The following is a 26,487-nucleotide window of genomic DNA, read 5'->3' on the forward strand; positions in this document are numbered from 1 at the left end:
TTATACACAAAAACTTTGCCCCGACAACATTGCCAGGCTATGATTTGGTATCTAGTATTTGCATGGCTTTTTTCAATCGCCTGCTGGAGTTTTAAAGCTTGGGCAGGCTGCCACGTAGGACGGAGGAGGGACTGACGGTGGAATCCTGGCCTTCGATTGGCTGGCCTGCTTGCCAATCAGCCTGAGTGACGTTAGACGCCATGTTGCGGGCGGGCCGCTGAGTGAGTGAGAAAAAAAAACTTTAAAATGGCGGTAAAAGGACAGCGACCCTGGAAATCGGGAGCAGCGCCGGCTCTTTAAATTAAAAAGCGTCCGAGGTATCGGGGCTGGATCGCTGCCGTGTTTTTGAGTCCTATTCTTTCAACAGCGGCGCTGATTTGTGAACCATGGACCGGCTGGCGCCGTTTGGCAGTGAGTAGCCCCCCCCGCCTTGCGCCTTCACTATCGGGCGGGGGGAGGCCTGAGACCACCGACCACCTCTCGGGCCTGCGATTACATTGAGCCGGGATTTGATTTGATTTGAGTTGGAGTTAGTCTGGAGGCCGTTTCTGCTTTCTGAGAAAGCTTCCTCCCCCAATATAAAAGAATCCAAACGTCTTTGTAGAAAACCGAATAAATCTGCCGGAAAAAAAAACAGACGCTGCAAACCAGCCGTGGGCATTGCCGCCAGAGTAGCGCAGCAAAATTAATATGATTTTAAATCATATTTGAAGAGGCGCACTTCCCTCCAGTCGAAAGCCGGTCCTCGCGTTACCTCTGGTTAGCGGCATGCTGATAACCCCACGCGTACAGTTAGCAACCCCGACCCTTTAACCCGTTCAGGCTGAATTAAATCATGTTCGCTTTTTATTCCTAGCCACAGAGTGTTGAATATTTCATAAACTGGGTTGTCAGTGGAAGCTCTGTCTTGTGTTTAATCAGAGAATGTGGAGATGCCGGTGATGGACTGGGGTTGACAATTGTAAACAATTTTACAACACCAAGTTATAGTCCAGCAATTTTATTTTAAATTCACAAGCTTTCGGAGGCTTCCTCCTTCGTCAGGTAAATGTTCCTGACTAAGGAGGAAGCCTCCGAAAGCTTGTGAATTTAAAATAAAATTGCTGGACTATAACTTGGTGTTGTAAAACTGTTTACAATTGTGTTTAATCAGAGAATGTGCCACGTGTGTAATGTGCTTGCGCTCTGTCTCTGTCTCTCTCTCCTCCGATGGCGGTGGAGGGAAATGCAGGCGGGGTGTGTTACTGAGCTATAGACCAGGGAAGGGTCCAGATTAAACCTCTGGTTCGTGTCCAACTGCGGCAGCCGCAAACTTTGTATCATTGGCTTCCCCTAGCTGGAAGAAGAAGAATCAGCCAATGTTTCTGCTTCTGGTCCCCCGCCCTTGTCAGTTTTGGGCTTGCTTATGACGCCCACAATAGTTCAAAAGCAAAAACAAACAACTGCAAATGCTGGAAATCTGAAACAAAAACAGAAAAAAAATCTACAATAATGGTGCTGGTTTTTTTTTTACGTTTTAGTATGAAATTTTCGCATGTCCACATTGATAATTTACTGAAATTCTATGGGGGGAGTTGCTAGGGTGGCTGCATGAACATTTAACAATTCCACTATTATTTTTATTGAAAGCTGAATAGTGACACTAATATGTTTGTGTGTGTACATGCAATGTAGTACAGTTTTGTTACAATACTCTGAACTGACAATTGCAGAATCGTCATGATCTTATTTTATTTCAGGTGACCCCTTTGATCAACCACCATGTCGAGGTTGCTCTTCTTACCTGATGGAACCCTACATAAAGTGTGCAGACTGTGGACCTCCTCCACTGCTTATATGCTTACAGGTACACTGATAAACTGTGCTTATACAAGTCTGCAGGAAACATGCTCTTCCTTGCTTACGTTTCACATCCCGCAGTTGCAGTGTTTTATTATAGATGTCAGCAATAGTCCTACGCATGAACATTGTAGTCCAAAATAAAGGAATTAAAGTAGTTATGGTGTTGAGGAATATAGAAAAATTTATTGAGCGATATCCCACAATATGAAAAGTGGGTGGGCTGTGTGTTCATGAGTTGTCTTTTTTTCCTATTCTCCACTGTTCTCATTGGTAATTAATTCTGTTTATAATGCCTATTTGTGTGGTGCGGTGATAAAAGCAAGGTGGGGGGGCAGTGATGGGTCATGAATCCCCCTCCAATCATTTTGAGGTCGGCCAAATGTGGCTTTGGAGGGTGGCTTTCATTTCTCTCCCAGAAATTTCTGTCGCACAGGTTCAGCCTGCAAATTTGTGTGATTCCCAGCTCGGCCTTTAGACTAAGCATGTCGGTATTTCCCAGTTTCCAGCTCTGTCACCTTCCTGCAAGTCGGCCAAATCTCAAGTTTGACCCCTGGTCGACTGAACCTAGTCATTGAATAAAAGTAGTAATTTTGCAATAATAATTGATGGTAGAAAAGACCTAAAGAAATCTCATATTACGAGCGTCTCCTTCTTCAAGTTGAAGATGATCCAAAAGTGATCATGTCGCATGTAGTAAAAGCAATTTTTTTTTTTAAAAAACAGAAAAATCGTTAATTAAAGCATGTGAACAGCAATTTTTGAGCTTGTGTAATGAGTTGTGATTCTACTGTAGTTTGTGCCTGAACTTGAACGGTGAGCTTTGACCTCCCTTTTTGCTGTCAGATTTTATGCTTGAATTTTTCTGAAGTATTAGCTGACAATCTCTGGGTTGATTGATGCGATGACACAACATAAGGCCTTAAAACACGCGACTGTTTTGCATTGAAAAGAATTGTAAAGGATGGGGAATTAGGGATTAATTTGTAAGATTGGTTGCAAATAGCACTGGTGGGAGATAAAAGAAAAAAAGTGAACAGTGAATTTTCTAAAGAGAGATTCAAGTTATTTTAATTAAAATAAACTTGGTCTCATGCCTTGCTGAACTCGCTGTATGGAACATTACTTTTAAGAGGTATAAGGGAAAGAATAGTTTTCATAAATTCTTTGTTTTTCTGTTTGTAGTGCTTTACTAGAGGGTTCGAGTATAAGAAGCATCAAAGTGACCATAGTTACGAAATAATGGTGAGTACAGAGATTTTTAAAATTCCTAATATATATATATATATATACGGACGGACAATAAATTCGGTTAGAAACCATTCTGCGTATGGTGTGTATACATAAGTTGTAACTATATAGTGTACAATGTTGTTGCAAGTATCTAATGTGAAGACAGGCATAACAGTATTGGACAGCCATATAGGGTTGAGGAGATCACCGTGTTGCAAGGCCAAGGTCCATAGTGCAGGAACGCCAACTGAATTGACAAGAGTAGGAGAAAAAACAAGCAGTAGTGCTCAGGATACACCAATCTTGTGTTTTAAAAGACATGATTTTATACTTTCCATGCACTCTCACAATGAGCTATGCTGAGTTTACTGAATAATGGTTCAGACAAATGGTAATGGCTGCAAACGGCCTTTTCTTTTTCTTTCCATTACATGTATGCAGACATCTGATTTTCCTATTTTGGATCCAAACTGGACAGCTCAGGAGGAGATGGCATTACTTGAGGCTGTGATGGACTGTGGTTTTGGAAACTGGTAATGAACCTATTTTTACACCCACAGTGCAAATATTAACTCTTTCCAGTGAACTTTGACAAAGATGTATTTTCTGTCAAGATTTGTCTTCAGTTCAAAATTGTCTTTTACAAAGAGCTCATGGACTTTTTTGTCAGCAAGATAGAAGTGTTCAGCTACCTTTGCTGATCTCTGCCCCCATTTCCTTGTTCAACAAGCCAAGCATCCCTGCACACCCTATTAGTGAAGCCTGTTTCTCTTTTGTTCCTCTTGCACCATTTCCCTCCACCCCCATGCTCTTTCCAAGTTCATCTCAGTCCAGGAGATTCACCTCCTGCTCCGTTGACACCCGCTCCTACTAAACTCCTGACCCTTATGCTAGCTGATACTATAGTTAAACGTCCTCGGGTGCTGTCCTCCTTTCTCAAAGCTGCCATTGTCAGTTGCTTTAGCAGAAATCAGCAGTCGTGCTCAGAGAGGCTGTAACGTTGAGTGGCAGAAGGGATGGAAAAATTCGTACTGATAAATGGTCTTCTACGGTTGTGACTAAGATGAATTGCTGTGGCAGAGTAGAGAATATTATTATTCTGTGTCTAGCTGTGCTTTATGCCAACACTGAATACCCAAAAGATCGAGTGTTCTTTTCAACACCATGGCATCTCTTGCATTGACTACAAAAATAAATTAAAAAGGGAAGAGAAAATTGATCATAACCTAAATGTACAATATTTAGTTTAGATCTTCAACTTCCTGCCCTTCTAACTTCAAGGAAAATTACGTTCTGAACTTTACGTATCATTTATTAAGTGAAGCTTAGACGTTGTAAATCAGTAGTCACAGTATAAATATGAAGTAATGGTCAGTGCTTTAAGGCCAAGTCACTAAACATGGAAGCAAATCGTTGTTTTATTGGGCCATAATTTGCTGTAGCAGGGCATCTAACGGCGTATGCCGTTAGTTAGACTTTCCCTTGTACATTTAGGTTTTTACATTTTTTGCGCGATAAGTTGCTGAAAGTGCGAGCTGATAACGTCGCCGCAAGGGAAACAGGGCATCTGGAGCCAGAGTGAACAGGGCAAGCAACTGTGTATCTCCTTAACCAATCAGATTGAAGGATTGTGAAATTAACAGCACAAGAACTGAGACGTAAGTAAATTAGAGTGGGTGAATTTAATGCCAAATCAGGTACAGAAAGCGAAATAGAGAGAGGGAAAGAAAGATTGGATTGAGAGAGAGAAAAAAGACAAAGGAAAAGTTTTTTTTTAATTTACATTTTTAAAATCTCCAACAATTAAAACTTGAAGGAATGAAACACCATGCTTGTAATAGTTAATTTTCAGTGCCAGAGAGGTTGACGGGCAGTAATTAACACTGATCACGCCGTTAAAAGTATACTTTGACTGACTTGGACAAGACTTATCTTTCTGTGGCGAGTTTAGTTCGTATCAACTGTGCATATACAGCATCACGCCATTCAATGGTGAAGCAGACAGCGAAATGCCGTTTTCGCGAAGCAAATGGTAGAGCACCACATCTTGGACAGCAACTTTTGGATTTCCGCATTTAACCACGCACCTGCCCCTCGCCCAAAGTTGCTGTAACATTTGCGCATAAATAACGGTGATGCCATTATCCTCACTGTTATTTTGACAGCAAATTCTACCCCATTGACTTTAATCAGATGCTGCAAATTTAAAATTTTGTTTTGGATTGACTTACAAAATTTTCTTAATTATTTTAACTGGATTAAATAGAAAAGAAACAAGTTTTGTATCAAATTTTCTCCACTTCCTTTTTCTTTGATACTGGTAACCCTTTAGTATCCCACCCAGATAGCCATCAGCCATCAGGATATAACTAGTAGAATAGATAAGGGGAACCAGTGGATGTGGTATGTTTGGATTTTCAGAAGGCTTTTGATAAGGCCCCACACAGGAGATTGGTGAACAAAGTTAGAGCACATGGAATTGGGGGTAATATACTGGCATGGATTGAGAATTGGTTAACAGACAGAAAACAGAGAGTAGGAATAAACAGGTCTTTTTCAGGTTGGCAGTTTGTGACTAGTGGGGTACCGCAGGGAACGGTGCTTGGGGCCCCCGCTATTCACAATCTATCAATGATTTGGATGAGGGGACCAAATGTAATATTTCCAAGTTTGCTGATGACACAAAACTAGGTGGGAACGTGAGTTGTGAGGAGGATTCAAAGAGGCTTCAAGGGGATATAGACAGACTAAGTGAGTGGGCAAGAACATGGCAGATGGAATATAATGTGGAAAAATATGAAGTTATCCACTTTGGTAGGAAAAACAGAAATGCAGAGTTTTTTAAATGGTGAGAGATGGGGAAATGTCTATGTTCAAAGGGATCTGGGTGTCCTTGTACATGAGTCACTGAAAGCTAACATGCAGGTGCAGCAAGCAATTAGGAAGGCAAATGGTATGTTGGCCTACAAGAGGATTTGAGTACAGGAGTAAAGATGTCTTGCTGCAATTATATAGGGCCTTGGTGAGACCATACCTGGAGTATTGTGTACAAGAATAAGAAAGGATATACTTGCCATAGAGGGAGTGCAACAAAGGTCACCAGACTGATTCCTGGGTTGGTGGGATTGTCGTATGAGGAGAGATTGAGTAGACTAGGCTAGGCCTGTATTCTCTAGAGTTTAGAAAAATGAGCGGTGATCTCTTGAAACATGCAAAATTCTTACAGGGCTCGACAGGGTAGATGCAAGGAGGATGTTTCCCCTGGCTGGGGAGTCTAGAACCAGGGGTCACAGTCTCAGAATAAGGGATAGGCCATTTAGGACTGAGATGAGGTGAAATTTCTTCACTCAGAGGGTGGTGAATCTTTGGAATTCTCTACCCCAGAGGGCTGCAGAGGCTCAGTCATTGAGTACATTCAAAACCGAGATTGATAGATTTCTAGTTATTAAAGGCATCAAGGGATATGGGGATGGTGCAGGAAAATGGCGTTGAGGTCAAAGATCAGCCATGATCTTGTTGAATGGCGGAGCAGGCTCGAGGGGCCGAATGGCCTACTCCTACTCCTGCTCCTATTCCTTATGTTCTTCTCTTCATGTGGGAGCCTAAGCATAGAGTGTCAGCACAATTTTTGAGCATCACAATCAATACTATTCCCAGTCAATGTCTACACAAGTGCACTTTCCATTAAAAGTCACTGAACAGCAACCAGGACCAAGGACCCTGCTGGTTTACTTTGTACCGCTCCGCTCCCCTCCCCCAAGACCAATAGGGGCCAATTTTAGCACCTCAAATGCTTTCCTGGCTGAGATGAGCAAGGGATTGAACCTGGAATCGTGTTTTTTATGGCGCAGTGTTGCACAATGCAGCGCATTTACCCAGTAACTCAGTGTTTACTACTTTAGTTACACACTAGAGAAATGTACAATACACCTGATAACCACCATTTTCTTAAAAACTCTTTTGAAGGCAAGATGTAGCCAACCAGATACGTACAAAATCCAAGGAAGATTGCGAGAAGCACTACATGAAACATTTTGTTCACAATCCACTGTTTTCTTCCACTTTATTGAGTTTGAAGCAGTCTGAAGAAACCAAAGACCTTGATACAGCAATCACATTTAGATGTGAGTATTCTTTTGATTTGAAATTCCAGAAGAAGTGTCAGATAAAAAACCTAACTGGAAGATGACTTCCCTAGTGACTGAACTGTGGCAGGCCTTTGAAAAGGCTTATGGGACTTCCCTGATGGCTCATTAAGTTTATCCAAGGAAGATCCCAGGTTTGATCCTCGGTCTGCGCTGAGTTGTTGATATCTTCCCGGAGCCATTTGGAGTGCTACAGTTGGCTTTGGTGTTCCTGGGTCATGGAGGGGAAAAATTGCCAGGCTTCTTGTTCCTGGTGGGGGGATGTCAGGTGCAGACTTGATCAGGCTTGACTGTGATGCCCACCCAGTTGAATAGCCTGTTGCTACTAAATGCTCATCTCAGATCATCATGCATTGAATTCAAAGAATTAATAGCTACCGGATGGAGGCTTGTACATTTTTGTTATAACTGCCCAAGATCTCTTGATCTTGTTCCAACACAGGTCCTATTAACTTAGCCAAACTTGTAATGAGGATTTTTTTTTTTTTTAAAGTGCGCATCTGAAATAAAAGACAGAAAATGCTAGAAGTGTACAGCAGTTCAATCAACATATGAAAGAGAAAACTAGGTTAATGTTTCACTTGTGAACCCTTCATCAAAACATAATTACATATTTGGTTGGGTTTTCAGAACTGGAGGATGGGGTGGGGGGGATATTATGGCCCATCTTCTCACATTGAGAATTAATTTTTGACCTATTTGAAATGAAACATCATTACTATAAAACAAATCTTGCCATTGTTTCCCCAATTACCCGCAGCTTGTGATGAACCGCCCAGGCCAGCGTTTGATTCTGCAGTGTCGAGGGACATGGCAGGATATATGCCAGCACGAGCCGACTTTGTTGAGGTAAGATGTATGTTTTACTTGAATTGAAGATCAAATTCAAGAATCAACATTATAAGAATAGAACAAATGTAACCATTTGTAAATAATACCAAAAAAAGAACTAAAATGTCTGTTTAAAATAATTATACAAAGTGCTCATTCTGCACCATCATATAAATCACTGAAATTTACCTGAAAGTATTGACTTTAGTTCTTTAAGTAAAAAGGCTTGCAGTCGTGTTAACAATTGGAATGAGTTTATGGACTATAGTGTGGTCTGTGTAGTCCAAATAATGTGTATTTTAGAATGATTATATAGCTGGAGTCTTTATTTTTTTTTATATATAGTGTGTGTCCAATACATAACTATCAATGCTTATCCTCTATGTAATTTGGTGTTTGAGCTTCAGAAACTAAACTGAATGGCAGAAAGTTAATTATAGAGGCCTTGTTTAATTGAAATTAACTAGTTGGCTGCTTTATTTGTATATTACATAATTTATTTGGGATTCTGTTTTGCCCAAGCTGGTCATGTTTTATTTAAGCAGTGCATTTTGTTGTCACGTGGTGGTGCCAAATTTTAACGTTTGCACTGTGGTGCTAAAGTGTGGCAATTTCTTTGGTTTTGGCGAAGATATTAGGGTAAATTTGTCAGTCTCGGGCTCCCAGTGGGGGAACATGTTCAAAGAGGGCACGTATTGGAGAATCGAGGCAACAGCATTGAGCACAGATCCCTATGGAGCATGGAACTAGTGGATTTACCTTGTAATGTATTTGATATTTATTTATCAGCAGGTTATCTCAGCTGACGAGCAGCCTTCTTACAAATGTTACAGCAATTGCTTCTCTAGTTTTCACGTTGCATTGTTGTTTGGGAAGATCTAAGAAAAAATATTTGAGCAGTACTGAAACTGATTCATTTCTCATGTAGGAATTTGACAATTACGCAGAATGGGACTTGAGAGATATTGATTTTGTGGAGGATGACTCTGATATTTTGCATGGTGAGTTTTTTGATTGACAAAATACTTTTTTGTTAGCCTAGTGAACCCCATCAAAATGTAACTGCATCCTTGATGCTCCTTCCTTTACGCAAATAGAGCCTTTTAATTCTCATCTTTACAAAATGATCTGCCAGTTGTAGTAATATGCCAATGTAAATTGGTCACTCTAGTGTAAATTATTCCGGAAATCTTTTACGTTACTGTTTGGTTTACCTCGGCAAACGGACAATATTACAAGCAAAATGTTTCTGGAAACAGAGGAATTATAAAAAGGGCAACATTTCTTTGCGTCAGAGCCATTTGCCCGTCACTCAGTACAATATTTTCCCCTAATTGTAATGCAGTGTAACACACCTGCTTGTGACTCCTTTATTGCTTGAGCATATTGAAATGACTTTACCAGAAAATGTTTTTCCCAAAAAACTGCATTCAAAAGAGCCTTTCACTTTTTTCTTTCTCTTTCTGTTTATCTTGGCATTCACTGTTTTACTTTTTAATATAGGGGTTTGAAGCAGCTATTTGATCAAGTAATCCCCTTCATTGTTTTTATATTTTTTCACTTTGTTTGAATAGCTTTGAAGCTCGCAGTGGTAGATATCTATCACTCCAGATTAAAAGAGAGACAACGAAGAAAAAAGTAAGTCCCTACTGATTTTATTTGACTTATCGTACACTGAGGCTGATGGGGTTTTTTCAGTTCTTCATTCAACCAAAAATCATTCCCAAATTTTATAAATCCAGATGAATCCCTTTTTCTGTTGATAATTTGCTTTTACCACAGAAAACAAGTTGCTATTTCACTTTCCTCAGTTTACACAGTGGTGATATTAAGCTTGACATATTTTTGTGTGGCATTACAAGGTGGTTTGTGTGCTATGTACTGGCCCACAAGGTTACACATGTCTGTAGTGCCACCTTAATGATGCCGCTGTATATTGAGGGTGGAGATATTGCAGCATACCATGAAATAGACAGAAAAATCTCGCTGGGTGAGATTTTTCCAGTAAGGTACCCATGACTGACAGTGTATTTAGAGTTTGCCCCAACTATAGCTGGCTGGTAACAGTGACCTTCACTATCCACCAATGCCACTACATGCAAATCCATAAAGGAAACAAAAAAGGGGTCCTCTGACTTGGATTTAAACAGTCTAGGCAAAAAAATGACAAGCTGTAAAACTGATTTCTTGTCCATGATAGCAAGATTAGACTGTACAGTACTAGCAACCAGTAACTGGTATTACAGCTTCTACTTTTGCTGTCTGCAGTATTTTAAATCTAAGTTCATTTTTAAAAAAATCTTAAAAGTGTTGTGCAAACTACTATCAGTTCTTTTAATCAGAATGGACAAAACACATTATTTGATGCAGCAAAAAACGTTATATTTCCTCCCTGCCCCGTGAGTTCCAGTTCCATGTTTCATGCCTTTTTCCCAGCCAAGAGAATGGCTGAGGGTAAATTGCCTTCTGCTTTTTTTTGTCTTTCTCCTTTTTGTGAGGAGAGATCTAATCTCAGATCTGCATATCGTCTCCCACCAATTACCAAGATCAAGAGCTTAGTTTTAGGAACCACCTGTAATCTTTGCTTACTGCTCAACATTCTTCTTTGCTTCTGAAGAGTCTTGGGACATTTACAATGTAAAAGATGTTGTATAAAATGCAAGTTTTTGCCAACAGTGGGCCATTTAGAAAGAAACAATATACATTTATATAGTGCCTTTCTTGATCTCAGGATGTCCCAAACTACTTCACAGCTAATGAAGTATTTCTCAAGTATAGTCACTTGTAATGTAAGGAAATGTTTGAAGGAATGCCCCAGCATTATACAAATGTGATGCAGCGTACCAATGTACTGTTCCATCTATGGACGTATCATGCTTTTTACTACCACTCACACAATGAGAAATCAATGCACTAGAATTCTTGTTGCTCCAATCTGCTCAGAAACTGACACTTTCACTGCCTCCAGAGTTTGTTGTGCAAAATTATGTTTCCCGAGCAGCAAATTGTGCTATATATTAAATTTGTGGGATTTAGTTTGGAATGTTGCACCAGATCACTTTCTCTAGTAGTTGTGGAATAGGTTATCCATTTTATGTTCAGACTGTCAGATGATCATCCCCCCCCCCCCCCCCCCCACCTCCAAACGCCACAGAAACACAAGTGATCTCTGTGTACTCCCTTCCTGTGGTACAGCTGGAAGAATCTATGCCCTTTCACTATGGTTCACCAACACAGCTAATAATATTTTGTCTCTAAGGACCAAATATCTGAAAGTTGGAGGCAGTGTAGTGTCATGTGTTTGAGCACCAGTGCACACTGTGAAATGGTGAGACATGGGTTCACACCTATATTTTCCTTCACTTCTGAGTCCCTGAGCATGCGATTATTACTGTGGGGAAAGTATTGAGCTTGTTTATACTTTTTCTATATAATATATATTGGAGCAGGACACTTCTGTCTATTATTAAAACTTACAATGACACCATGTAACCCTGTTAATCTAGAAGTGATTTGATTGGAAAAGAATTTGTGACTGGGGAATTTTACACTCCACAGAATTTTGAGAGACCATGGCCTGATCAATCTCAGGAAATTTCAGAGTAAGTATGAAGTGTCCAGTAAACCTAATGAAGGAGAGTTTATATTGTTACAGGTGTGCATGGGGAGCGGTCATGTCATGCAGAACTGTACCTTTTCAATGGTTTCCTTCTTCAGGAGTAAAATGTAATGTGTGCTGAAAAGTATAAATGTTAACCGCAGATGTCCACACTATTAGTAAAGGAGCACATCAGGTAACAGTGATTCACTTGCTGCTGTTGGCAAGTTTTTTTTTGTTTGCCTGTAGTAGGTTGTGATGCACTTCACAGTAATTAATCAGTTTTTGAGCCCAAATTGTGAATGAAGTAAATAGTAAATGCAGTTTCTACATAGTGTACTTTTGTATTGTATTGCTTTATTAATCCTATTTAAGGGGATGATTTGAGCATTTTGTACAGGAAATTAGTGTGCAAATTGGGTCTGCAGTAAAGTTGTCAAATTTATTGCAGCCTAATCCTTTTATGCATACCTCTGATACTCCTTTTAATCTGATTATTCGCTTAGTCATTGTGCTGGCAAATAGGCCTTTAGTTGTAGACAATTGCTGTCGAAGACCATTCACGTGATGTTGAATTAAGTTAAGCATGTTAAACATTAGCTTTATAAGCAAGATAAAACAATAGTTTTATAGCCATCCAAATACTCTAAAAGTACATTACCTTTTTTATCAGCTGTTGCCTCTAGTTGCCATCTTTTGCGTACTTTATTTTATATCAGTCTATATAAATGATAGTGATGGCAATTTCCTGATTATTTAAATCTTCAAAACATTAACCAATACTAGTTGCTAATCTGTACCTGGCCCTCTATATTGCCTTGTTTTCAAATTGCACCGTGGCCTCACCCCTATCTCTGTAACCTTCTCCGGCCCTAGAACCCTCTGAGATCTCTGCTAGTTCTGGCCTTTTGCGCGTCCCCAATTTTAATCACTTCACCATTGGCAACCGTGCCTTCAGCTGCCTCGGCCCTAAGCTCTGGAATTCCCTCCCTAAACCTCCACCTTTCTCTCCTTTTTTAAGATTCCCCTTTAAACCTACCTCTTTGACCAAGCTTTTGGTCACTTGTCCTAATATCTCCTTATGTGGCTCGGTGTCAAATTTTGGTTGATAACGCTCCTGTGAAGTGCCTTGGGATGCTTTACCACATTAAAGGTGCTATATAAATGTAAGTTGGTTGTTGTTGTTGATGTAACAACGGGTGCTTATAACTGCTACTGGTGCCCTGAGTGTGTAGAACTGAGATTGATGTGTCTAAAAATAGGCATTAATTACTTTGACTAATGTCAGTGAGTTGTACTACCAAACCGGTAAAGTTGACAGTAATTATTTCACCATTCAAAATACAAATTGATGCTATTGTACAAAATTGCTTACTTTTCTGAAATATTTATTTTTGAAGGATTGGACTGTAACTCTACCTGTGACTACCCAATGAATTTACAGACAGACTCTCCAAGGCAAAGTTCCATCTACAAAGCAGTGGGTTTGCCTTTTGGAGTATGTTTGTACTTTGTTTTTAAATCTTTGCAGTTTCGTAGTTTGGAAGACTGCCTACTTCTACCTCCGTAGCATCAGCTGTTTGCTCTCCCGCCTTAGCCCATCTGCTGCTGAAACTCTTATCCATGCCTTTATCACCTCCGGACTCGACTATTCCAATGCTCTCCTAGCCAACCTTCCATCCTCTGCACTGAGTTCATCCAAATCTCTGCTGCCTATATCCTATCCTGCACCAAGACCCCATTCATCCATCACGCCTGCCGTTGCTGACCCACATTGGCCCCTGGGGCCCAACGCTTCCAATTTAAAATTCACATCCTTGTGTCTAAATCCCTCTATAGCCTGCCTCTTCCTAACTCTGTAGCATCCTTCAGCCCTACAACTCTCTTTCACACCCCCCCCCCCCCCCCCCCCCCTGCCTGGACCGATCATAGCCAGCCATGCCTTCAGCCATCTTGGCCCCACACTCTAGAATTCCCTCCATAGTCCTCTCTGCCTCTCCACTTTCCTTTCTTCCTTTTAAGATTCTCCTTAAAACCCACCTCTTTGACCAAGCTTTTGGTCACTCCTCCTAAGATCTCCTTCTTTGGCTCAGTATCTATTTTTGTCTGATTACGCCTCTGAAACGTCATGGGACGTTTTTCTACATTAAATGTGCTATATAAATGCAAGTTGTTGAACATTTGCCAATCAGGGACCCACTTCCCCACTCAATCGAAATTCAGTTGCATTCTATTTCCCTCTTACACTATTAACTGCCACACAATCAGGGAGAGCTGAATTTTTACAGGGTAGACAGCAGATTTAAATGGGACTAATATCACTAGTATTCGGGAGGGAGTATTTGATAATCTGTTGAAAGGGGAATTTTTTTTTGAATCCAGTGATGGTGAGTAAGCTTCATGTAAGTCATTCTGTTGCTATGAAACTGTGTTGATGAGCTAAAAATGGTTCAGAGAATAGAATCATAGAAGTTTACAACATGGAAACAGGCCCTTCGGCCCAACATGTCCATGTCGCCCAGTTTATACCACTAAGCTAGTCCCAATTGCCTGCACTTGGCCCATATCCCTCTATACCCATCTTACCCATGTAACTGTCTTCTTAAAAGATGCAGTTAGAATCAATAGTTTTTCCTTGCGGTTCATTAATACACTGCTCCAAACCAATAAACCGGTCACTATTTTTGGAGGATGGGGTGCTGGACAGTATTTAAGGGAACAAAGCAGATCGTTGAACAGCCCAGTACCTCTGGACTTCCATTCACGATGCCCAAGTTTAAAGTCTTCTCCTTTAATAGTTAACTGTACAGCACCCAGGCTGCAAGGTTAAGATTTTTACATTGAAACAATCAATCAACATCTGTTCTCCTACAAGCATGAAAAGCCAAAGAAATTTCATTAAGGCTTTCAGAAGCTATAGTCAAACAAATAAGTAGCACACTACGAATTGGATATCAGTTTTCCTTTCACATGCCATTGCCATGCTTTTAATGTGTTTAGCCATTTTATATATTAAAAAAATATAAAAACAGAAAATGTTGGAAATACACAGCACAGTCAGCAGCTGTAAAGAAATGAGACATGTTTTGGGTGTGTATCCTTCATCTGAATGTCATAGCCTGTCTTTACAGATGCTGACTGACCAGTTAATTTATTCTATACCTCTAAGGTTCCACTTTTTGGCTTTAGCTCATTTAGTAGCAACAGTAAGTGTAGTAACTGATACCAGATTAAATTAAAAATAACAAACAGATATATTACTGTTTCTCATTACAATAAGCTGAGTGTTGAAGTGCAGCTGCATGTAAACCCAGATCACTTTCAGCATAACTCTACAGCACTGAACATCAGTTACAGGATCCTGTCTACCTTTATAAAACAAGAGGGACTGATAAAATATCCTAAACTGATCAGAAAAATAACTTTTTTTAAAAAGTTAGAATTTTTTTATTATAGATTTATAATATCAGTAAACAGCCCGTTATCCATTGAATATCTCATTTGCCAATTTTAAAAAAAATAACATTTCTAATTATTTTTAAAGTGTTTATTTTCTCTCCTCCTTTGTTTTCCCACATTCCACATCCCTGCAAGCTGCCTGTGCTACGTATCTATTAATCCACCTGCTAGGGCTTGTGCCCACTCCCATGGGCATGCCTGGTCTCTGCTCAGTGCTATTTTCTGACAACATGGTTAAGATCAGGAATGGTGAGTGCCAAGTGGAGAGTCACAAATGCCCTGGCTCTGCACGACAGTGTTTGGGCTCAGCCTCTCTGCTCTGCCCAACCTGGCTTCTCTCTGCCAGGCTGTATATTACCCTCCACGCAGCCCTGCTTCTATCTGCAGAGAAGGTAAATGCTGTGTCCCCTCTCTCCCACACCTCAAGTCTGAGGAAAACGAGAGAAGGATGACTTATTAATTTAAAGAAACTAGTGGTTTAGTATTAAATTGTACTATCACCTAATAGATTCAACATTTACAGTTTTAATGAAGCTTAATGGTTGCATATATATTCAGGGTTTATATGAAGAAACATACCTTTTAATTTTATTGTTGAGAGGGACCCTCCAGGGTGGTGTGAGAGTGATCCTATTGAGAGGAGGGGGGATGAGATCCAGTTGAAGTCGGGCGAGGGAAAGAGAAGGGATATGCTGTTGACGGAGAGGGAAGAAAGAAATACTGTTGGTGGGGAGGAACGGTGTGGGGGGGGGGGGGGGTGGGAGGAGAGAAAGAGACAGAGGGTCCCTCGAGGTGGATTGCAACAGCTCCCAAATGGCCTTTATCTGCCAGTGCCTGACATCTGTACCTACCTTTGACCATGAAATTCTGGCTGCCGTCTTGCTGCTTGCCCTAGCCTTTTTTTTAAAAAGTGAAAGATGAAATTGAGGAAATCAGTAAAGGAAAATGTGAGAAGCATATTGAGAGTGGGAGACATGTAGAATAGAAGTGATAGAGAACTAAAAAGTAAAAATAGTTTAGAACTGAAATGTAGAAATAACAAAGTCTCTAAAATGTAAAGAGATAGAAAGAAATAGTGAGAGAAATGTCTAGAGAAAGTTTCAGGAGGAGGTGCAGGTTTTTTTAAATTGTCCTTGACCAGTGCCACAAGTCATGTGCTAGTTTTAGAAAATAGATTATTTCACAGTAATGATTCACTCACCAGCAACTGATTTGCCACATTTTCTGTTTATAAATAGCTGATGGTTCACTGAACACACTCAGTGAAACACATTGACTGATCATAAATTCCATGTGTGCCTACCCAGGGAAGATGCCATTGGACTGTCTGGAAATACTTAATACATTGTAGCATGCAAAAACTTTGGGCAGTGGAATATTTACAGTTGCACCCCATTACAATTGGGAAAATACATTCAAAAATGTCCACTTTTATATTGCAGTTCTTGAAAGGCGGTACCCTAAAGAAGTTCAGGACCTCTATGAAGCTATGAGACACTTTGCAAGACTGCTGGGTCCTACAGAGCACGACAAATTTATTGAAAGCCATACGTGTACGTGGCATTTATATTTATTTCCTTTTTCATAGTAGTTGCAGCCTTTCAAAGTTGACATGAAATGTGTTCTGTTGCACATCATAGGCTAAAATACAGATTCTTTCATTCCTTAAAAATGATGAATAACTGTTTCTTTTAAAGAAATTTTATGGTTTTCTTGACTGTGGTCAGAATATAAGTTTCAAAATTGGAATTTTATCAATTTCTTTAGAATTATATTGAGTTCCAGAATCCTCAAGTGTCCATGTTCAGTCTTTTAAGATGCTATAGTTTTATTGTTATTTATCATGAAGATTCAGAATTTTTTTGCTTTGTTATATTTAAGTAACATTATTATAGGGAGTTGCTTCTCTAATTTGGGAAATTCATCCTTCCTCCTGGATGTCTCCAGGTCAGCTAAGTGACACTTATTTGTGAGTCTGCTAAATTTGTTGTTTTGTCTGAGGCTTAGTGAAGGAAAAAAAAATTGCATTTATGTTACACCTAATTGCACCTCAAATATCTCTCTTTGCACACAGAAAGATTCAATAAGAGATGAATAACGAGTTAATCTATTTTTAGTAGTGTTGGTTGAGGGAACAGTGTTTACCAGTTCATCAGGACTTCCTAATCTTCTTTGAATAGTACCACATGATCTTTAACCTGAACCACTGCAGTTTAAACACTTATCTGAAGGATAGCACTCCTTCAATATTGCACCCAAATGAAAGCCTAGATATGTGGGGCTTCAACTTACAACCTTCTGACAAGAAGCAAGAATGCTACCAACTGTCTTTGAACTCGTCACATTGTCCTTGTGCCCTCCTACCAGTGCTCCCATACTCTGACCAATTCTACTTCCCTGCTTTCCCAATTGCTATAAATTTTGCTATAAAAATAGTGTAAGTTAAAGTATTATAAAAATAAGGGCAGAATGTATGATTTTATAATAGTGGCCAAATTATATCTGCAGCCTGTTTCAATTATCCCCCTATCCTCTAACCCGAAAATTCTACAATGGTGTTGACTCATCGTGTGCAACGCCACAAGAAATCAATTAGTAAATCACTACAAAAATGAAAATATCAGGATATTAAATATTGCAGATTGAAAGGTATACTGTCCCACTCTAGGAAGCCAGGCCTCTAGTCCACATTGGGTGGGGTGGGGGTGTAATGTTTCACCTCCAAGCATATCAACATCCCTTCACTTCACCAATGACAGAAACCAATTGCATGTTGGTTCTCACCTGCCTATCCTCAGCTGGTGTCTGCAGCATGTGTCCCAGGAGGAGATTGGGGTGTGGGTTACACAAATTCAATTAAAAATGACCTTTCTGACATTGTCCTTTTTTCATAGTGGATTTTGAACTTCGGAAGGAGATCAAACGGTTGCAAGAATACAGACGGGCAGGAATCTTCACATTCCGTGGTGAGTTATTTGGGAATGCTATTCAATATTGGTATCAATATTGTTGCTCATAAGCTTATGAATGTCAGTGTGACAGGCCAAGCAAGTGTGTTGAGAGAGAGAGGGGTATTGTATTATAAAGATGAATGTTAAAGCATCTGATCCCATTAATGTGCCATGCAATAATTTTAGTGTATGTTTTTTATAGATAATATATGCACATTAAAGTAATGCAGTGAATTTTGGTGTTCTGGGAAGCAGCATTTTCAAAATCACTTTTGTAAATATAAATCTGCTTGAATCAGATTTACATCAAGGCTCAGTACATTTTGATTGTTACTGATGTAACCATTTCTGTTATAAGCAACTTTTTTGTTCCCATACCCAGTTCCATCCAACAGGACTGCAATATGATGCCTACTTGATTTGGAAAGATATGGGGAAGGAAATGCTGAGGTTTATTCTGTGCTGCTGTTAGTCCATCTGTCCACAAATATTGTCTTGACACCTCAATAACTCCTCCTCCAACTTTTTTTATCAACATTTCCTCAATGAAACAGTTTGTGGGCATAAAAGACTTCCTCTCATCTGGTGCTTATTGTGTTCTGAGCACAGGCATTGTGCATTCCATTCATACATCTACGGTTGCATCATTTTTAACATTCTCATTTCACAAAATTATATTGTCTAATCTATTTTGTGCATCAATTGTCTAGCTGGTAAAGTAAAAAATACCTTTAATAGTTCTAGTTTTGTTTTGGCAACTTTCTGAAGCTACTTAATTCAAGCAACTGTGCTAAATGAACATTTGGTGCATTTATTGTTAATTAGCCATGGCATATGGTTTAATGGTAAAACAATTAGATTATTTGTTTACTAAATTGATTTTACTAAATTCTTATGGGGAATTTCTTTCATCCCTACCCTTTTAGTTGCCTTATCCCTTCTTATTGCCTTGCTTGATGACTAATTTACATTGGCATTTTCTGCCTTGTCGTCAAAGACTGAGTATGAGAGTCTGTAGGGCATGCCAGAAGAAGTGCACTATTTAAAAATCTCCACAACTTGACTCTTAAAAGGCACAATTTTTTTTCGCCTGGCCGCAATGCTAATCGCAAACCATCAATATTTTTATCATTTTTCTTGGGTGGTGTGCTTAACAACTAACGATAACAATTCTAGACTTGTATGGCCAGGTACTAAAATATGTAGCTACCTGTCCAGGATAACTAATTTGTGGTCTGCTTACTAGTGGCTTATTACATGTGCATCAAACTGTTTCTGATCCACCTATCACATATAGCAGTACCTGATAAAGATTCAAAGCCATTGTAAATTAACTTTTAATAAAAGTGTGATTCAACAGTCTAGAAAAATGCAGAGCACAGAATTCAAATACTTCAGTGTAAAAGAGTTGCAACTGAAGTGTAACCTATTAGCAAATTATATTTTTCAGAAGCATCTTGGCAAATGAGCGATTTATAAATATCTCACGTTGTATTGATCTTGATTCTCACTCCTGTAATAGTCACTGATTAACAGTTCAGAAATAGTCCAGGATTCTCCATCAGGCACTATTTTTTCTTGCTGTTTGATAATTCTTTGAGTCCTTTATCTGTATATCTGAAAATGAGTCCATGAAAATTACTATTAAATTGCTGCATTGTATATGTGGAGCAAATTAAACTTACATGATTTGAATTTGACGTAATGTTAGATTTTTAATTTATAACCAGGGGTGTAATGTGGTGTAAAAATAGTTTCCATTTTATGAAACTACCTTTTTAGATTGTTCTGCAAATTGGATTTATTGACAGTTGTCTCTAATTGTATCAACTACTAGTTCATGTTAGAGCCATGAAAAGAATTATTACTGTAGAAGTTGCTAGATTAATTTTGTTTCTAGAATGGCCCCAGTTGTCTATAAGTTTTAATGTTAACATGCTGCTCTTTGATCACGCCTTCTTACATAGGTGCCAAAGTATATGACTGCTTGAAGGTGCATCGTGAGGAGGAGCGTCTAAAACGCAGCATGCTCACAGATGTTCTCCAGTGCCTCCAGGACTCCAATGCCTGCCAGCAGTGGTTACACAGGCAAGCAGCAATGTGAGTTCTCCTGGACTGACGGAGGCCAGAATTTTGTTAACACGTGTGATTAAATTATTTATTACAATTTCACAGTTTGATCCTTTCTTGGCGGGAGAGTTGAAGATGCTGATATTGAGATCACTTTGAGGGTGGTTACAAGACCCTGACTTCCAGTGGGTCCATAGTCTGACACACGAGACACTGAGATGGTTCCTGTTGTACAATATTATTGCGTGGGATCCTCTTTGTTTTTTTGTGCATGGAAAACTTAATAGGAAAAGAGAATCCAAAAGTCTTCTATAGGCACATAAATAGTAAATGGATAGTAAGAGGAGCAGCAGGGCCGATTAGGGACCAATAAAGAGATCGATGCATGGAGGCAGAGGACGTGGCTAAGGTAGTAAATGAGTATTTTGTATCTGTCTTTACTAAGGAACAAGATGCTGCCAAAGTCACAGTAAAAGAGGAAGTAGTTGAGATACTGGATGGGCTAAAAATTGATAGAGGAGGTACGAGAAAGGCTGGCTGTACTTAAAGTAGATAAGTCACCCGGCCCAGATGGGATGCATCCTAGGTTGCTGTGGGAAGTACAGGTAGAAATTGCAGAGTTGCTGGCCATAATCTACCAATCCAATATGGGCGTGGTGCCAGAGGACTGGAGAATTGCAAATGTTACACCCTTGTTCAAAAGAGGGTGTAAGGATAAACCTGGCAACGACAGACCAGTCAGTTTAATCTCCTGTGGTGGGGAAGCTTTTAGAAACGATAATCCAAGACAAAATTAATAGTCTCTTGGACAGATTAATAAAGGAAGCCAGCATGGATTTGTTAAAGGTAAATAGTGTTTAACTAACTTGATGAGGTAACAGAGAGGGTTGATGAGGGCAATGCGGTTGATGTGTATATGGACTTCCGAAAGGCATTTGTTAAAGTGCCACATAATAGGCTTGTCAGCAAAATTGAAGCCCATGGAATAAAAGGGACATTGGCAGCATGGATATGAAATTGGCTAAGTGAGAGGAAGCAGTGAGCAGTTTGAACAGTTTTTTGGACTGGAAGAAGGTGTACAGTGGTGGTCCCCAGGGGTCGGTACTAGGACCACTGCTTTTTTTGATATATATTAATGACTTGGACTTGGGTGTGCAGGGCACAATTTCAAAATTTGCAGATGACCCAAAACTTGGAAGTGTAGTGAACAGTGAGGAGGATAGTGATTGACTTCAAGAGGACATTGACAGGCTGGTGGAATCGGCGAACACATGGCAGATGAAATTTAATGCAGATAATTGCAAAGTGATACATTTTGGCAGGAAGAATGAGGAGAGGCAATATAAACTAAATGGTACAATTCTAAAGGGAGTACAGGAACAGAGAGACCTGGGGGTATATGTGCACAAATCTTTGAAGGTGGCAGGACTGATTGAGAAAGCAGTTTAAAAAAGTATACGGGATCCTGGGCTTTATAAATAGAGGCATAAGAGTACAAAAGCAAGGAAGTTATGTTGAACCTTTATAAAAGAGTGGTTCAGCCACAGCTGGAGTATGTATCCAATTCTGTGCTTCGCACTTTAGGAAGGATGTGAAGGCCTTAGAGAGGGTGCAGAAAAGATTTACTAGAATGGTTCCAGGGATGAGGAACTTCAGTTACGTGGATAGTCTAGAGAAGCTGGGGTTGTTCTCCGAGCAGAGAGGGTTAAGATTTGGTAGAAGTGTTCAAAATCATGATGGGTTTAGATAAAGTAAATAAAGAGGAACTGTTCCCGTTGGCAGAAGGGTCAAGAACCAGAGGACACAGATTTAAGGTGATTGGTAAAAGAACCAAAGGCGACATGAGGGAAAACTTTTTTACGCAGCGAATAGTTATGATCTGGAATGCGCTGCCTGAAAAGATGGTGGAAGCAGATTGAATCATGGCTTTCAAAAAGGAATTGGATAAATACTTGAAGGGAAAAAATTTGCAGGGCTACGGGGACATGGGAATAACTGGATTGCTCTTATAAAGTGTCTGCATGGGCTAGATGGGCCAAATGGCGGCCTCCTGTGCTGTAACCATTCTATGATTCTATGTACTCATCTAGGTTTTTGTCATTCATTTTAGATCATCTGGTGGTATCACAAGATCATCATATTAATCCCAATCCTTTTAGACCAAATTCAACATACGAATTGCAATTCACAAGCTGGACTACTTCAAATTACTTTGTAATTTTTTAAAATTTATTATTGTCAAGGTGAAGACTGATGCTTGTGAATCAGATGATTCCTTCCCCCACCGCTTTGCATTTACTGATTATCATCAAACGCTTAAGGCTCCAATTCGAATCACATCTCCAGTGAAAAATGTGGTGCCTGTCATTGAATATGGCACTACATAAATTTTCTGCACTTTCCAAGTGATTCAATTTGCATCCTGTGCAGTTACACCCCGGAAAAAAATATCATTCTTGGCACAGATGCTGCACTTTGGATGGAATCGGGCCAGAGCAGCATATGGAACACAACAATAACCTGTCATTAAAGCAATCATATCTGAATTAATAAACATGGAAAAAATACGTACCATGTTCTGATATAGGAAATTTCTTCCCACTGTAATGTCTTTGTCACAGTGACCTTCTCTTTCCCTCCCCTCATAACATTTTATTAAATGATCTATTTTGAGGATCAAGGATGTATTCACGCAACAGCACCTAGAAGGTAGTGACTTTTTAAAGAATGTAAACAGAACTTCAGCGATGAGTTACATATATTAATACAGAATCCATGCTGCAAATGTCACAAAGAAAAAGATTGTCACTGGGAAACCACAGATCCTGTAGTACAAATATCTCTCAAACAATCTTGGTAGACATGGGGGGGACCATACTGAGCACAACGAACCAGCAAGCAACCCATGGCACATACAAACCAATTCCTTCAGCTATGACAGGTAAAGTTCATTATATTTATCTCCTTGTAAAGAGTCTATTTACTCTTTCCATCTAAGCTGAAATAGATACAAGATCAACCACTGGTAGAGGAAAAGAGAGGGATAGTGATCTTTCAACTTCTTGAGCTTTCAAAACCTTACATACCCTACATGCTGTTTATATTTATTTAGTTTATTTATTGAAATTTCAGGGAGGAATTTGTGTGCAGGATCTTATCAAATACTAGAAGAAGGTACATATTTTTGAATGTTATTTATGACTAGTATACCTATGCTAGATATGCTGGTCATAAATTGTATGTTATTTATACATATACATTTAAGCCAAAGTATTAATCAAAATCTGTTGTGTGAACATTTTTTTTAAAGTTTGAGTGCATCCCTGTTGTGCATAGTTGTATTTTGAAGCTTCTCTGCATACAGTACATCACATTTTTGGTTAAAATCCTATACATGTTAAATGGACAAAAACAAAATTCCCATTAAATCACTAGCTAAGTAGTATTTGTCTCTCGCTACCCAACTCTAACTTGCATGTGCTCACTCACCCTCGCACACCGAGCAGGGTGCTTCTTAAATAACGCTTACTGCTGAGAGAACATCTTTCAATTTTGAGGGCAAGGAATAAAGCAGGCGAAAAGCATAGGCATCTTCTGCATAGTCCTAATTTATCAAATTTTATAGTATATGATCCACATTAAAAGACACCTTCCTGATTTTCTAGAATTAAGTGGTTTCCAAGTTCTAAAAATGTACTAATTTCATTGTTTTGTATTTCATTTTACATTTTCAGTGATTCAGGACTAAACCCAGTGGCACCGGTCATTCCTACTGCAGGTGAGTAGCTGTTGATCATAGCTGAGAAACTGAACTGCAGAAGGTTCTCCTTAACTTGGTCACTCACTGAAATATAAATATATTAACAATTTTCTTTTTTGCAGTGACAATGGTTAGACCTTCAGAACTAGCTAGTTCTTATTCCCCCTCTGGCTTATACGTAGTTGCAGTATCAGATGGCGGTTACAACGAATATTAGCACAGTTATGTGTAGTAGTTTTACACGTTCTGTACAAAAACAAAATGGCACACTATTTTAATTTATTCAGAAAATACTGTGAATAAAGACTAATTTTCATTTATTCTACTTTTTATTTTATTCTGGATTTTGAATTTACAAGAATTCAATATTAGTGGTTATATAATAGAAAATCATATTACTCTGAAATCTGGTGTGTAAATTATATCTTCATCTGTTTCTGTGCCCTCTAAATACAGAAGTTCATTCCTGTACAATTTGTAGGATTTTTAATAAAATTGCGACTGTGAAACAGTAACTTGTACGTTGATGTGACTTGTAGTCAGGATCTAAACATATTTACTAGGGAGATTGGTATGACTGCTGCTAATAGATTTTTCCAGTGAAAAACAGTTAAATGGACTTCGAAACGGTGCACTCTTTGTTGTATAGATCACTTTTCCCCTTTATTCCCAGTGGAAGTGTTCCATTTTTGTGGTGTGGGCTTGTAGTAGACACAGCACCTTTTAACTTTTTTACTGTTCAAACAAGTATTTTCTTTTGTTGCTTCCTTTTTCTGTGATAGAATATTTATTACCAGTGTATAGGTTGCATCTTTATATAAGAAAAGGTTATTCAGCTTATCAAAACTCATCCCTGTAGCATCCAGCTTCAACTTGAATGCCTCAGGTTTTAGCCTGTACCAAAAAAAATTGTCACTCTAAAGAAATTTATAGTATCTTTTTTAAAGCTATCTCATTCATTTAAATTTGTACTCTCCTGACTGAATTTAAAGTAATATTCTCGTTTTAAATTAGGAACAACAGGGGACCAAATGCCTCTCCTTACAAGATCCCACTGAGCGCTCACCTCATTGCCCCCACTGCACCCCATTCTGAATTCACCTCTCTCTCACAAGAACTATCGGCTTTCTGTTTATTAACCAACTCCTGATCCAGTCCAGTATGCTATTTCAGCAGGTGAGGCTTCCCACCAGCAGAGCAAAGTAGGAAATTGCCTTTTGTTGCACTGATGTTTACTGATTTTTGTTTTTTGTTACGGATGGAGCAGGTAGGAGAAATGCACCTCCACTGAACCTCACAGGCCTTCCCGGAACAGAGAAACTCAATGATAAGGAAAAAGAGGTACATGCAATGGCCTCTATACTGTTAACTTTCTTGAGATTCTAAAGTTGTAATTGTAGGTTCATCCTTAATTTTGGGGGTGGGGGGTAGTTCTAATCAAATTAGGCTTCAGTCACTTCAGATTTTCCCTGGCTCCCTCCTAGTTCCAATCAAAATTTTGCCAGTTAACCTCCCATTTTTCAGTATCTTTTGCAGTGACCTTTACATTTTAGGGGCAACAGTAGAAAAACAATCCTCAACAACACTTATTAAAATAGAAAATCCTGGAAATACAGCATTTAAGAGAAAGATAGCTGGGACCTTTTCATTGCAATAGCGTGGCATGACTTTCCTATAACCACAGGAAGTATATGTAAAGCTTTTAATATTATAAATATGTTTGAATAATAGTCTTCATGGATTCTTTCTCCCTGTCTCCACCTACCTCATAGCTGTGTCAGATGGTACGATTGGTTCCTGGAGCATATTTGGAATACAAGGCGGCTTTAATGAATGAGAGCAGCAGGTTGGGTGGCCTGAAGCTAGCCCAGGCAAGGACTCTCATTAAAATAGATGTGAACAAAACAAGAAAGATCTACGATTTCCTGATACGAGAAGGATATATTACTAAAGCCTAAAAGAGGTGACGACCCAAGGCTGACGTTCAGGAGTGCTGTTACTAAGCAACCTTAGCAAATAGAAGACTGTCACCTGGCAACCTCAGATTTCTTTTGTCAATGATGTACAGAGTGAAAAAAAAAACATCATGGATTTTTATTTATTCTCTTTTTGTAAAAGATTGGAATTTGTTCACTGTCTGTTTCTGGATCTTGTGTGTTTTGGTGACTAGTGTGAATTCAGTATTCACTGATGATAAAATGTGCTTTTTGTAATTGTTTATGTAAAGATGTATATTTAAACATTTTTATTACAAAATCTGATTAAATTTCATTGATAATATTTACAACTTTTTGTAGATCGATTCTTGTATCGACAAAGCCATCTCAAGTCAGCAAAAACACACACCACTCAGGTGGTTAAATCAATTTGATATAAGATAAATCCATTCCCTGAGCAATAATTAGTGACTGAGAATGACTTTACAAAATGAAAGTCAATAAGGGGGTGCAATGGTTCAAAACACTGATTAAAGTATGCATCTTTCACAAAAATTTATATTTGGCAAGAAATCAAAGGTGTAAATTGGGACAGTGCTGTGTTTGAGTACTTGCATTCAGTGCCACAGCGTGGGCAGTCATTGCTTTGATGGCAGCCAGCTAT

The 26,487-nt window shown here is 39.1% G+C and overlaps 1 protein-coding gene and 2 long non-coding RNA genes across 7 annotated transcripts; 1 reads left to right on the top strand and 2 right to left on the bottom strand.

Moving 5' to 3' along the window:
- The first annotated feature begins 206 nt into the window (after nucleotides 1–206).
- tada2a (transcriptional adaptor 2A) lies at nucleotides 207–26,166 on the top strand. Of its 5 annotated transcripts, XM_068008288.1 has the most exons (16): nucleotides 211–411; nucleotides 1,740–1,846; nucleotides 3,025–3,084; nucleotides 3,514–3,605; nucleotides 7,039–7,196; nucleotides 7,978–8,066; nucleotides 8,977–9,049; nucleotides 9,623–9,686; nucleotides 11,607–11,650; nucleotides 16,548–16,658; nucleotides 18,000–18,071; nucleotides 20,024–20,156; nucleotides 23,259–23,300; nucleotides 23,861–23,904; nucleotides 25,154–25,227; nucleotides 25,659–26,166. In XM_068008288.1, the coding sequence occupies exons 1-16, from the start codon at nucleotides 387–389 to the stop codon at nucleotides 25,842–25,844; spliced, it is 1,374 nt and encodes a 457-aa protein (XP_067864389.1). In that variant the 5' UTR covers nucleotides 211–386; the 3' UTR covers nucleotides 25,845–26,166. The 5 variants fall into 5 exon arrangements, 4 of the variants coding, with proteins under 4 accessions (XP_067864391.1, XP_067864392.1, XP_067864389.1 ...); XM_068008290.1 differs by lacking the exons at nucleotides 25,154–25,227; nucleotides 25,659–26,166 and adding an exon at nucleotides 24,901–25,146 and having other exon boundaries at nucleotides 207–411; XR_010968520.1 differs by lacking the exons at nucleotides 23,259–23,300; nucleotides 25,659–26,166 and adding an exon at nucleotides 22,237–23,067 and having other exon boundaries at nucleotides 209–411; nucleotides 25,154–25,194.
- On the bottom strand, nucleotides 4,364–16,197 carry LOC137344980 (uncharacterized). The gene is made up of 3 exons (XR_010968522.1): nucleotides 15,957–16,197; nucleotides 15,685–15,797; nucleotides 4,364–7,717 (listed from the first exon to the last, which is right to left on the bottom strand). It is a non-coding gene; the product is annotated as an uncharacterized lncRNA (long non-coding RNA).
- LOC137344979 (uncharacterized) lies at nucleotides 16,325–25,864 on the bottom strand. The gene is made up of 3 exons (XR_010968521.1): nucleotides 25,652–25,864; nucleotides 22,699–22,828; nucleotides 16,325–19,673 (listed from the first exon to the last, which is right to left on the bottom strand). It is a non-coding gene; the product is annotated as an uncharacterized lncRNA (long non-coding RNA).
- Nucleotides 26,167–26,487: the final 321 nt, after the last annotated feature.

This window comes from Heptranchias perlo, chromosome 28 (genome assembly GCF_035084215.1).
Source record: "Heptranchias perlo isolate sHepPer1 chromosome 28, sHepPer1.hap1, whole genome shotgun sequence".
NCBI lineage: Eukaryota > Metazoa > Chordata > Chondrichthyes > Hexanchiformes > Hexanchidae > Heptranchias > Heptranchias perlo.

Excerpts from the sequence above, each read along its gene's own strand:
- tada2a (XM_068008288.1), top strand. The coding sequence starts at position 387 with ATGGACCGGCTGGCGCCGTTTGGCA. Across the intron at positions 20,157-23,258 it reads TTACACAGGCAAGCAGCAAT|GGAGGAATTTGTGTGCAGGA; the intron begins GTGAGTTCTCCT and ends TTGAAATTTCAG. Across the intron at positions 23,905-25,153 it reads ACCGGTCATTCCTACTGCAG|GTAGGAGAAATGCACCTCCA; the intron begins GTGAGTAGCTGT and ends CGGATGGAGCAG.